The sequence below is a fragment of the Cynocephalus volans genome, chromosome 4 (assembly GCF_027409185.1).
Source record: "Cynocephalus volans isolate mCynVol1 chromosome 4, mCynVol1.pri, whole genome shotgun sequence".
NCBI classification, from domain to species: Eukaryota; Metazoa; Chordata; class Mammalia; order Dermoptera; family Cynocephalidae; genus Cynocephalus; species Cynocephalus volans.
In genome coordinates, this window is record NC_084463.1 from 30552787 (window position 1) to 30566051 (window position 13265).

The 13265-nt window shown below is 57.4% G+C and overlaps 1 protein-coding gene across 1 annotated transcript in view; it reads right to left on the bottom strand.

The window, feature by feature from the left end:
• IGSF9B (immunoglobulin superfamily member 9B) overlaps window positions 1-13265 on the bottom strand; it is a 45246-nt gene that overhangs the window by 14635 nt on the left and 17346 nt on the right. The window contains exons 4-15 of the mRNA XM_063093724.1: window positions 12605-12756; window positions 12218-12335; window positions 10914-11055; window positions 10456-10601; window positions 7905-8047; window positions 7412-7552; window positions 7210-7326; window positions 6855-7005; window positions 5567-5678; window positions 3206-3381; window positions 2073-2299; window positions 1153-1237 (exon numbers count right to left, since the gene is read on the bottom strand). Coding sequence (XP_062949794.1) covers window positions 1153-1237; window positions 2073-2299; window positions 3206-3381; window positions 5567-5678; window positions 6855-7005; window positions 7210-7326; window positions 7412-7552; window positions 7905-8047; window positions 10456-10601; window positions 10914-11055; window positions 12218-12335; window positions 12605-12756 — 1710 coding nt within the window. The remainder of the gene's footprint in view (window positions 1-1152; window positions 1238-2072; window positions 2300-3205; window positions 3382-5566; window positions 5679-6854; window positions 7006-7209; window positions 7327-7411; window positions 7553-7904; window positions 8048-10455; window positions 10602-10913; window positions 11056-12217; window positions 12336-12604; window positions 12757-13265) is intronic.

Here is a 13265-nt window from a genome sequence, read left to right on the forward strand (position 1 = left end):
CATGCCCCACACCAGCACTCCTGTGACCCTATGAGTCGAGTCCTGCTTCACCAGCCTCTTGGCCAGGGTGCTGCCCCTGCTCCCGGGTCTGTGGGCTTGCAGTGCCCAGGACGTGGTGCCACACTGGCTTAGTAAGCAAATGCCTCTCCCACACCAAGCAGCCCACGGCACTCAGGGAGGGACCTGCTACGGAGCTGAAGAGAAGATGTGTAGAAATGGGACCAGAGCCAAGAGAAAGTAAGATAAATGGAGAAAATGCTAGTGAGTTGGCTTTATTTAGCCTGAACAAATGAAGGGAGAGGAAGGAAGGGAGGGAAGCAACAGCAAACAACAATTTTCCAAATGAAGCCACATAATTACAAAGTCCGTAGCAGGCGCTCAGTAAACACTCCTTCACCTGCTGCCTCTTCCCTCCAATTCACAGCCCTGCCCCCACCAGAGAGCGCAGCACCAGAGGATGCAGAAGCGTACAACAAATAGGACTGGAGTCAAGTTCCTCTTGACTACTGTGGTGAGAGGAGTCACTGGACGTCCTTCTGTGGCTATCTTATAGAACCATCAGAGCCCAGCTCTTTAGCAGGACACAACATCATGTACTATGGGATAAAGGTGTCCCTACTATAAGTGCGTTAAGGAGTGTGGGAAATCCAACTATGGTATTTGAAAGGTGGGGCCTTTGAGAGGTGATTGTGAGGACTGTGCCATCATGAATGGATTGATCCATTCGTAGAGTAACGAGTTATCATGGGCGTGGTTCTGATGGCTTTATGAGGACAGTGAGTGAGCAGGTTAGCTCACTCTTGCTCAGCCCATCCTTGCCATGTGACACCCTGCATCGCTGTAGAGTCACCACCATGAAGGTGCTCACCAGATGTGTTCCCTGGACCTTGGTCTTCCCAGCCTCTGAACTATAAGAAATAAATTTTGTTTCTTAGTAAGTTTCAGGTATTTAGCTATAAGCAACAGAGACAGACCAATACACCCTGCATCACAGAAACATGGATCTGGTGGGCTTAAGAAACACCATGGCTCACACAGTTTTAACAAACACTGCCTTAGTTTCCCAGCCTTAGCTGTTTCACAAAGGGACTCCCATGTGGCTCTGGGGATTACATTCCTAGAGTAGTAAGAGAACCCCCAACCCCAAAGTACCTGTGCTGGAGATGCCGGCAATGTTACTGGGCTCACTGATCAGATCCTGCATGACAGCCAGGACGCGGAACTCATACCAAGTGTCCTAAAGCCCAAGAGACAACACTCAGTCAGCTGCAGGATCTGTGATGACAACTGCCCCCACCCCCACTAGTCCTGCACATGATTTTCATGGAGCAGGGTGTCCAAAGCCCTGGAGTACGGTTAGTGTTCAATGGTAAGTGTTGGGCAGCACAGGCCAGTTTCTGTGGTGTCAGTACTTCCACCACGGCTGATTTCAGCCACGAATGTGAGGTCACTGAAAGAGCTGGGAGGGGTAAGCACAGTGTGCCCCCACACCCAGAGAGCCGAGCCCAGCATACCACTAAATGAGCACCCAGGAAGGAAGGCAGAAAGATGGGTGAGACCGCATCTATGACACGAGCTACCTCCTCCCAGCTAGGGAGACATCGACATTTAAACGGGTCAACTGGAAAAAAAGATAATATGTTTTCCTCCAGGGACCGTAAGTTGTTAAAGTAGAGGTCCTTGCTGGGCAAACCTAGAAGACAATCCTTCTGGGGCCTCCTGTGCCCCTCCCAAGTGAGACTTGCTAAGGAGGTGATTCAATGTTCTTACTGTACACGCTGGCCTCTCAACCTGCCCTGCGCGGGTATGGGTCAGTGCTTTGAGAAAACCCTCAGCAAAAGTCCTGCTACCACGCTGCTGGCCCTGAATCTGTGGGGCCTCAACGGCCATGATCTGAGGAGTCCAAACCGTGGTGGTGGATCTGGGAGAACCCAGCAGTGGTGGTGAGGAAGTCCAGCACACAGCTTGACCTCATACACTGACTTGGGTCACCCAAAGCTTCCAGTGGTTCTAGAAAGAGTCGTCATTTCCAGAACTTGGTAAGAAGAGGCAAGGAAAAGCAAAGCCTTCACCTGTGCCAGATCCTTGGCAAAGAACTCTCCATCAGTGCCTGGGATGGCGTCATCTAAAATCTCCCAGCGCTCCCCGACACGGATCTCCATGATGTAGCGGTCGATAGGAAAGCTGTGGTTGGCGGGTGGGAGCCAGGACAGGAGCACACCCTGCTGGGTCCGATTGGCTGTGAGGCACCTTGGTGGGGTAACCAGCACCAGGGGTTCTGGAGTTGTAATGGGGAATGCTGCAGCGGGGGAGGGAAAAGGAAGAGAGCATCAGGCAGGCGAGGTCGCTGTGGCCACCCACCCAGCCACAGGAGCCAGGGCCCCAAGGCCAGCACTGTCCTATGCGTCTAGGCTCACTTCATCTCAGGGCCAGGGCTTTGCAATTCCACCTTCAGAGCACTTCTAACGAGCACTTGTGAGGGAATCACGTACCTCAAAAAGGGGGGAAACGGGAGCTACAGGGACGAAGTCAGGATTCAATGTAATCACAGTATCTTCTGTTCTCTTTCATGGTACTAGCAATATCTTCTCAAGGCACCCTGACCACTCCCTCAATTCCCAGATAGGGCGAGCATCCCCCTGCTGCCCACCTGGAAAAGAGTCTGGGAACAGGCCAGAGTCCTGCCACCCCCCACCCCCACCTGGGAAGGGCCTGTTCACAGCGGCCCTCTCTGTCCTCAGAGAAGAGCAAACCCAACCAGAGTGGAGTGAGAGCTGGCACATACTGGCAAACTCCACCGCAAGAGCTGGCTGCACGGCCACCACCAAATCAGGCAGGGGCCAGAGGGAAGAACCAGCAGGCAGTGCGTGAGGGAGGGGACGCCCAACTCCCCTGCAAAGCCACAGAAGATGCAAACATGCACCTAACAGAGAAGGATGACATTCTAAGCCCCATCCTTCCATCTAAGAACGCAACAGGAATCTAGCCAAAGTGCTCTGATATGGGACCAGGCAAAGCCCACAGGAGGGTCTGAAGGGGATCCTTATTGGGAGATTGAGTGACATGATAAAACAAAACATTTAGCAAGGTGCCTGGCACATGGTAAGCCATGAGTGGAGGCTGCCAGGACCATCCCTCTCAGCATCCTTGTTTATCCTCACCCCTCAAGGAAACATCCATAAGACATCCCAGCTCCAGGCCTCACCTAAAGTGTTCACAGTGACCACCTCACTGAAGGCGCTGGTTCCCAGCTTATTCTGGGCCAGGACACTGAACTGGTATGCTGTCTCAGGCTCCAGGGTGTCCACCAGCAACCAGCTTGGTCCCAGTGGCACTGGCAAGGACAGCCAGTCATGGGGCCCAAACTGTGCCCGCTTCATCCTGGCCAAAAGAAAGACAGGGTAGGGGACAGGGAGGTGGGTTACACTGGAGAGGAGAGAGTGCACGTAGGGTCCTCAAGGGGAAAGCAGTGGGTGGGCCTGGAGTTCCCAGGTGCAAGAGCAGGAAGAGGAAATAGCCAAGGTGGGATGACCTGCCCAGCTCTGGCTATGCCAATCCTCACAATGCTGAGCCACCAGACGTCACTGGAACCTCCTCTACTGGATGGGGCCCTCAGAATACATCATGTTCAAGACTCTGAGGTTGCCAATTGCATCGTGGGAGAAAACCACCCTGGTCGCAACCTCGGAGTGTCTCTGCCTCGGGAGAGCAGGACAGTGGGTAGGGAGGAAGAGCAACTCAGCAACAGCAGGACGAAGGAGGGAACCCAAGTGACCCTGATTGCCCACATTCCCAGGGACACCCAAAAGCCAGAGCAACTAGAGGCTCACTGTTCTAATCAGATTTGGGTCATCTGAGGATGCCCAGGTATATGACAAAAATGGCCAAGGGGTTCCCCACAGTGGGGCCCAGACCCCTAAGGCCCTACGGGTTAGGAATCACAATCACCGGGACAGTGCTGTGGTGCCGGAGCACACTGAACCTAGGGGCGGGGCTTTCCCTCGTCCTAGGCCACGCCCCCCACCTCCCAGGCGGTGACGAGGCCGGCGGCCGCAGGTGCAGAACCGCGCGCCGCCACGGAGAGGAGACGTCGTCCTGCGGAAGCGCCTCTCCCCGCAGCCCTGGGCGTGAGTCGCGGATGCCCCGGGGTCCCCTCCAAGTTCAAAGGCTCCCCGCTGCATACGCCCGGGAGGGTGAGCTGAGGCGGCGGAAAGCATAGCAAAAAGAGGCTAGCGACAAATGTCTGGTCAGCGCCCAGAGAGTTAGAGGCAGCTGAAGGAAAGGGAAGGACACCTCCCCGCCCAGCACGCCAGAGCCAGGGAGCCAAGTGCGCAAAGCAATGGGCGGAGCAGCAGCAGCGCCGGGCAGCCCCACAGGCGGCGAGGGCCCAGGCCAGCCCAGAGCCCCCCTCCTCCGCCCAGACCTTCCACTCGGCCACCCCTGAGACGGCTCGGCCATGCCTGTCACCCCTTCCTTGGCCACGCAGCCACCCCTTGTGCCACCATCCACAGCGGCCCCCGCGCAGCCTCGTGAGGAGTCCCCCTACCCTGCCGGGGTTGGGGCACAGAGAGAAGGGGGTGGGGGCTGTTCTGGAGGCAACTCCCACCATCAAGGTCCAGCTTGCCTATGCAGAACTCAAAATGCCCATGACGGTCGGCCTGGGAAATGGCCCTTCTCAGCTTGCCTCACTGTTGGCAACTGGGTCAACGGGACTCCCTGAGTGCCCCCAGTCTCCTCTGGAGTCTGACTTTTCCTCCTCCCCATGCTCAAGTTGCACCTGGTCTGAAAGGAGGAAGCAAGGGGGTTTGTTCCCCCAGCTAAGGGGTGTCGCCCATGACGCAGGTGGCCACAGTTCTCAGCTCAGGACAGGGGTATGGGGTGACAGAAGCCCTAGGGTGACAGGAGGGAGGTCAGCTGGCCTTCTTTCCTCCTTTTCTGTACCCCTGTCCTGTCTGGGACATTTTTGAGATCTCTTCTAGCCTAAGGTCTGGACAAAGCCCTCAAATCACTGCATCTGGCTAAATTAATGACAGAGACATAAAAGCAATCGAGAAATACATGGTCCTAGAGAGAAAGTGCAGATGCCAAAGACAAGATGAGCATCGCTTCTCTGTCCTGGCTTCTGGACTGCTGTGGAAGGGACAGAATAAAAATTAGACTCTGTGCTGCAGGCTGGGCTACTTCACAGAGCCCTTGAAGGTTAGGAGTCTCTCCAGACTCCAGAGGACAGGAACCTAGAAGAAGAATGAAGCAGGACGAGGAAGAGGGACAGCAAGATAAGCCTAAAGAAAGCAGCAGAGGGTCAGGCAGTTCTGGCAACAGCCCAAATATGCATCCCCAACCTTTCAGGGCCAGGGACACCCAGAGCCCCTTAGATGCCACCCGTCACCCACAAGAAACTGGCTGCTGTCTTGGCCCCCTCACTGTCTGCAGGTCTGGCAAGTGAATAGCCACATCCCTGCCCTAGCTGCCTGCACCCCCCCCCCTCCCCCGGGCTGCCTGAGATCGGGCGGGCAGGGGAGAAGCAGAGAGCAAAGCATGCGGGGCGACTCACAGAGGGCCGTACCAGACTGAGAATGTCTGCTCGTAGCCTCCATCATAGCCGGGCTCCCAGGACACGTTGGCAGTTGTCATGGAGACCTGGGCCCGGACACTGCCCGGGGCATGGGGGCTGGTGCCTGGGGACCAAGTGGAGACTTCTCAGACTGAAAAGAGCCCTACCAATCTTGCTGGGCACCCATCATCTTGTCGTGAGGACCCCAGAGAGTGGAAGCATGTCGTAGCAACATGCTACCCAGCCAGTGAAGTGATTAGGGACGGGGACGATCTGAGGGGCTGCCTCCTCTGACCCCACTGCTTAGCAGGGCTGGAGAGGGGAGCCCGTCCCACTGTGCAGTCTATTCCAACCAGCAGGTCACATGAGCATCAGGAATACAGGCCAGAGGGACACCAGAAGCCTCCTCACCCCAGGCCCAAATCCTGCACTCACTGTAAGCACAGAAACACTGTCTCTGAAGGTCCCCCGGGGAACCAAAAAGTGCCCTCTCCTGTCAAGCTCTCTGGCATCATGAGACAGCCATATGCCACCTGAGGACTGATGTGAGGGGCAGCACAACCCAGCCGCTAAGAGCTTCTACTCTGCTTGGAGTCCTGGTCCTGCCACTTGTCAGTGACATGACGCTGGTGTAGGAGTTCCACCAATGCCAGCCTCAGTTTCAACGAACAGAAACTGGGAGAGACACCAGCTCCACCTCCTAGGCTGTGAATGATGAGGTATGCAGGCCACTAAGTACAGAGCCAAAAGCTGGGGGAAAGGCCCAAAACATGTGGGCTGTGCATACAATCATGACTGTCAGGACCTGATGGACAGGCAGAGGTCCTGGGGACACACACCTCAGGCAATTGGAAAAAAAAGCACCAGTAAGTTCCCCTACCCCAGCCTCCCCATGCCAGGCCAAGCCCTTCAGCCTAAGCTCTACACCCCCATCCAAGATGCCACAAGGCCGAATTCTCCCTCACCCCAGTCTTTCTGGCTTTCCCACTGGGCCCTTAAACCAGGACTCTCCATTACTGCTAGCCACGTAGCTGCCTCTTTTCTGTGTCATGTGGGCTGCTGGGAACACCTGGCCTGTCGCCATCAGACCTCCCCAAGGACAGGACCCACATCGACCTTCCCATGCAGAGCCCACAGAGGGCAAGAGCTGCACGTGGAAGTGCAGGGCTGGACTGACTTAGGAAGGACACCCACAGAGGGTGAACAGTCACCACGGAACGTCTTCCTGGGGTCTAGCACCGGGATCCCAGCCGGCCTGCCCTGTGCCCCACTGCCCAGCCCGGCCCCACCAGCCACATACCGATGACGGTGAGGTGGGTGCTGGCAGTGATGCTTGTGACCACATTGGTGGCGATACATTCCCACTCCCCGTGGTCCTCCTTGCTCAGGGCACGAAACTGGAGGCTGCCGCTGGGCAGGGCGCTGTGCTTGCCTCTGCTGGGCTTCCCCACCTTGGCCCAGCAGGGGGAGGAGAGGGGTGAGAGCAGGGAGGGGAGGGAAGTTAGGGGAGGAGCCAGCGACCCCGCAGGAGTGTGAGCAGAGGGGGCAGGGCGGTCGGTCACTGAGCCCCTAGTGCCTGCCCTGCCACCACCCTCCTCCAGTCACCGCACTCGGAGCAGACCCTCCCCCACAACCCAGTTCCAGAGCCTGGGTACCTTTCTCCATGTGATGACAGGGAAGGGGTCCCCCGCAGCCGCGCAGGGGATGAGCAGCTCCCGGCCAGCCTCCTGCCTGTACTCCCAGCCTGGTAGCACCGTAAAGTACGGAGGGTCCTGGGGAGCAGAGCACAGGCACACGTGTGAAGCTGGAGATTCAGCAGCCGTGCTCTTGGGGGCCACCCACCGCCCAGGGCCTCACCTTCAGGACGAGCCTCGCGGGAGGAGACTGGCCCATGGTCCCCAGCGTGTTGTAAGGCACACAGGTGTACGTGCCGATCGCCTCCTCTGTGGCCTCTTCGATCCGAATGGAGCCGTCCTCCATCAGGGTCCAGCCCAGGTTCTGCCAGACATGGACAAGGGAGCAGGAAGCAGTGGTCAGGGGCAGACACTCTGGCCCACTCCCCGCTAGGCTGGACCTGAGCTGGGACAGACAGAATACTTGGACAGAGGCCAGTCGGAGCCTAGGCCGGGGCATCTGCACACAGGGAGAACAGGAACTCCTACAGCACCACAGCTCCTACGGGACCATAGCCCCTGTGGGACAACAGCCCCTGAGAGAAGCAGCTCTTGGTTTTCCCAGAGTTTGAGGACTGGGAGGGGGGAGTCCTGGCAGAGAGCCAGACCCCAGAGGCAGCCTCTCAGCATCAGAGGGCACCTCTCCTTCTGCACCCTAACTCGCGTCTCTCTAGCACCTTCTCGACCTGCAGGGGGCGGCCGTCTTTGTTCCACTTGACCATGGTGGCAGGCGGCTCGGCGTCCACAGGGCAGCGGATGTAGCCATGGATCCCCACAGGCACATAAATCACAGGGGGCATGTTGAGGACACGGGCTGGGTCTGCATGGGGCAGCAGGTAAGAGAAAAGAAAGATGTGAGAAGAGCCAGGTGAGAAAGTCAGGAGGAGGCAGCCCGGCACGAACACAGATGCTCCGACTGCAGCGGTCCAGCTGGCACAGCACTAGGTGCAGAGCCACAGCCACAGGCTGCAGATGGCAGGCAGAGAGCAGGCTGCAGACTTGTTTGCCCAGCCCACTGCACTGCTAAGTACTGCTGCTGCCAGTGCTGCTGGCCCTCAAGGCACGTCTAGCCTGTCCCAGTCTTCAGTGCTCCGCAAACACTACCATTCACAGACGCTACTATTGGCAAGGACTCTCCACACCCCTTGCCTTAGCCCCAAAACACCAAACCTCCTCAGCCCAGAGTCTCCCATGGACAGCGAATAGGTCACTCTCCACATCCTAAGCCAGAAGAGGAATGTCAGCTCTATGCCTAAGACCATCATCGGATAACCACAGGGGGCTATTTTCCCTCCTCTCCATTTGGCTGGGCATCCAGCCTCCCTAAGCCTCAGTCTTCCCTTCTGATGCTACAGCTGAAATGCAGAATCAACCCGGGCCACAGAGGAGACGAAGGGCTCCCAGGAGAGCAATGAGAGAACCCCACACTCCCGGGGCACAGACTGAGCCACCCCCTCCCAAAGCCCCCACTTTCTCTGAGGGCCACGGAGGAGAAGAATCCAGAACTAAGGGGCGGTGAGGACGAATGGGCTGGTATCTTTTAATGTTGTGAGCTCTTCAGAGAACAGCATTGCATAAATACCAGGCCGAGGTGTATATTTAGATATAGCTTCCTACTTTTGTCTGAGAGGGTTTTTTTCCTCCAAGGTTTTCAAAGGGTTTATGAATGGGAAATACTCTGAACACTGCTTTTTAGCAGAAATAAAGATCCTTGTCTCACCCACCTGTAAATCTCAACCCCCTGGATTCCCTTTGAAGGCAGGAAGGAGGTAAAAAGGATGGCTGGTGTGGGAGTGGGCGCTGGTGCTGGCGCTGCGGAGAGACAGGGAAACCACAACACGCCTCCCAGCACGAAGACAGCCTCCAGCTTTGAGGATGGGCCTGCATGTAAGTTAGGTACATCTTCCTCTGACAACCACCCCACCATGCCGCCTTCCTGCCCAGGTGGTACAGCCTGTGTCCAGCCATAAGCAGGGGACACTCCACCCACAGTTCTCTCCTGCTCTAGCACCACTGTGGCACGTCACAGTCACTTATGAAAATTTCTTGACTGCTTTGTCCTGCTGCAGGTCTGGTGGCACAGACCTAATGTCCTGGGCCTCACAGCTCTCTAAAGCTGGGAACTTGCCATGCAGCACTCTAAGAGTCCTTCCACACTGCTGACGGTGGGTGTGGAGGAACGGTGCTCTTGCCCCACCAGCAAAGTCACTCCACAGAGGTGAGAAAACGATGTGAGTACGAGATGAGGGTCTGGCGGGGCTCAGCAGCTGGGCTTGGCTCCCCCACCACGAGCACTCAATGGCAGGTGCCCAAACGCCCAGCTCTGTGCAATAGTCAGACCAGCTCCAGCTGCTGAGGCCACTGATTGCTCCTTGCCTTGTCCTCGGCTCCTCTGCTGACCCTGGGCCACCATCTCCACACTGTGACACTTCTCACCCCTGCCACCCCACGGCTGTGGGTGTGAGCCTCTCTCACACCAGCCCCCAAGTGATAGAGAGCCTGTCACCTTCAGCAACGATGTGGGGCCTTTGTTGCCTGAGAGACGGGCCATCCGCCAATCGAAAGGAAGACATTGATTCTCATTACTCATCCTTCTCTCACACGGCACTCAGCTTGCGGGGGGTGGGAAGGCAATGGACTGCACTCAGATACTGAAGGTTAGCAACCTGAATCGCTGTGCTCGACAGAAGCCATGCCTGCACCGGCATGAGGAGCAACTCATTCATTTGGGTCTTGCGCAGCCATAGGGAAGAGCGACACAGGAGCTGGACCAAGTCACCCTGGAAGAGGGCCCTTCCCCCCGCCTCGCACACCCTCCACAGAGGGAGGCAGAGAGCATGGCACCAGGAAACCCAACCCTGTGCCCTCAGACACCTGAGACAACAACCCCAAAGAGCAACTTGTTCAAGGCACCAAGGTGCCGGCCGCATTCAATCCCTGGGCAACTGTTCAGAGGGTCCGTGCTCCGTGAATCCAGCCTCAGCCCCATGGATGGCATGAATCAGCTAACTCACACAGTGAGGCCAGCCACAGGAGACACGAGCAAGTGAGCTCTCCCCTGCTGACCCGCGGGTCTCAGCCTCCTCTGGAGCTGTCCCTTGTCCCTCCCTCCACTCATATTCACCCCAGTGACACTTGGCCATTGCTGCCCTCCTGCCTCCAGTCCAGCAAACATGGCCAGAACCTCCTGGAACCCCCACAGCCAGGCTGCCCCTGGCCCCTACTCACATTGCACAGTCAGGTACGCTGAGGCCGAGGGGGAGCGCCCCAGGCTGTTGCTGGGGACGCAGGTGTACTTCCCTGCGTCCTCTGGCTTCACTCGGAAGATGATTAAGGTCCCATCGATCAGGATCCGCACCCTCAGTTTCAGGTCACTGAAAAGTTGACAAGGAGATGACCAGGGAAGGGCGCTGGCAGGTGGGAGAAGGGGTCTTCCAGCAGACACCAGAGCAAGGTAGAAGGGCATCCCCTTCACCTCCTCCAGATGCGGCCCCCCCTGCCATACCCAGGGGCCCTCTTGTCAAGGCCCCCTCATGCAAAGACTCTGGCCATAGCAAGTGGGACACACGGACCATCCCCTCCCCAAGCTCCTGGAACCCACAGGCAGCTTTGCATAGTCCCTGCTCACAGGCCTGGTCCCTGGGGCCAGGGAGGACCCCTGTGAGTGACACGAGCAGGATGCTCACTTCTGGAAGTAGACGTTCTCGTCTTGCCAGTACCAGGTATAGGTGAGGTTGCCGGGATACGCCTCCGCCCGGCAGGTGAGCAGAGCATCCTGGGATATGTTGACGGTGATGTTCTCAGGAGGGGACACTATGAAAGGAGGCCCTGGAGGGGACAGAGAACAAGCATCACCCCACCTGATGCAGGAGGTCAACAGCACCAGGTCTCCCAGGGAGCTCTGAGGTGCCTCAGGAAGGGGTGCTGGGGGCACCACACTGGGCAGTTTTCATGGAGATGCTTCCAGCTACTATCGATGCCCGGGCACCTTCTCAACCACATCTGTACCCCCCCCCACCACTCCCCATACACACACCCCTCTCTGCCCAGCCTTTTCTCCAGCAGAGCTCAAGCAGAAGACATGCAGGAGGGAGAAAGGCCACTCTTTTTAAATCCAGGGCAAGAAATAATCCTGTCTCCAGAGGAGTCAGCACTGTGTGTCTCACCAGCCAGAGGTTAGGAAGACTCCTTGGGGAGAGGAGGCAGAGGTGAACTTCCTGCAGGCCCTGGTGCTGGCTGTCCTCACAGAGGCAGCAGCGAGGCTGGCTCTCTCCCCAGGGAGGGGGTAGCCTTTGTGCAAGCTGCAGAGGGACCTCTGGCCCTGGCTGCCACTCAGCACTCAGAGGCGGGAGGCGGGAGGAGTTAGTGCCTGCCTGGGCAGCTCTGTCATTTGGACACGGCTGCCACCAACCCTTCCCCTCTTTTCCTCCAGCAGGCAGGGGGACTGGGAGAAGCAGGGCAGAGACCCCTCCACCTGGACACTGCCCTGTCCTGGGCAATATCCAGCCCCTTCTGAGGGCTCTGGGGCCCCAGGCAGGGCAGACTGGCATCTTCCAGTGCTGACTGCACAGACCCCAGCTCTGCCAAATGTCCTTGGTGTTATTTAAATGTCTGGGGCTTGGAATGAATTCCTATCTTTATTGATGCCATCACTAATGGATGAACGACCCAAGGGAGGTCTCCTCTCCTGGGGAGGCAGAGGCACAGTAGGGATGCTATCTGGACAGAGGAGAAACCAGAAGCTACTCAGCACGGTGCATCCCTGCCACAGTGTCCCACAGCCCATGGACATGACCCTTTCCCAGGCAAGCCAGCATGGAAGCTCCAGCCAGAGACCACACGGTACACAGCAGCCTGCCAGCTCATGGACTGCATGTACCTCCACCACCCCAGCTGTGGTGCCCCAGGAAAACAGCCTCTGTAGCTCATCTGGGCTGGAAGTTTCCTGCCAGAGCCCAGAAGATAAAAAGGCTGAAGAAGTCACTCCTACCTTGGACGAGCAGATGAGTCGTGTGGACAGCCTCCCCCTGGATGCTGTATGCTCGACAGGTGTAGGCACCTCTGTCCTCCCGACTGACTGATGTCACTGTCAGGCTGCCGTCACTCACCTGGGGGCCGAAAACAGACGAGCTGAGTACCCACCCTTGGGTATCCCCAATGCCACCCTCGGGCAGAGAGATGGAATCAGAGAAGCAGAGGTTGATATGGCCTCGTGACCATCTGGGGGATGCAGAGGGCAGGTGACTCCTTGTCCATCTCCCTCCAATGCCCAAGGCCGAGTTGGGCCACCAGCTCCCCCCTGCACACTGTGCCTGTGCATACAGTGACATTGGACAGCTGCAGGGGACACTGCCTTGGAGGAGGAGCAACCACTTACCTGGTATTTCCCACTAGCACCAAGGAGTGTCCCCTCCTTGAGCCAGGTGACAATAGGCTTGGGGTTCCCAAAAGCTGTGCAGGTCATAGTAATACTGCCGCCCTCCTTGGCCTCGATGTACTGGGGGGGTGTTTCTGTAAAGGTGGGAGGGGCTGCAAAGGAGACCACAAAGGTAAAGGATGGGCCAGCCAGTGGCTGCCCTGCAGGCAGTGCCCACCTCATGCACAGCCCTCATTGTGACTCCGCGGGACGCGACGAAGAGGGAAGGAAGGTGGGGAAGGGTGAAATCCTCTGCCCACCTGTGCTACCAGGGAGGGAGCCTGGCATTCTGACTCAGTCTGGCTGGGCCCAAAGGCTATGCTGTTTCCATGGAACTTAGATAATTCCCAATGAACTAATATTTATTGAGCATCTGCTATGGGGAAGCCGCTGTGCTCAGCACTAGGGACATGACCTACACGTAGCTCTCTGGGGCCCTTACACAGCACCCGTCTGCCACCAGCTCCCCAGTGTTCTGTCCTCCTTCGGTCTTTCCCCTGAGGATTACCCATGACATGCAGGGGCCTCTACTTCCTGAACACCAGCTCAGCCAGGCCCCCATCTTTCTAGGATGGCCACTGACTGAGCCCCTTCTAAACTCAACACAGATTACAGGCCAAGG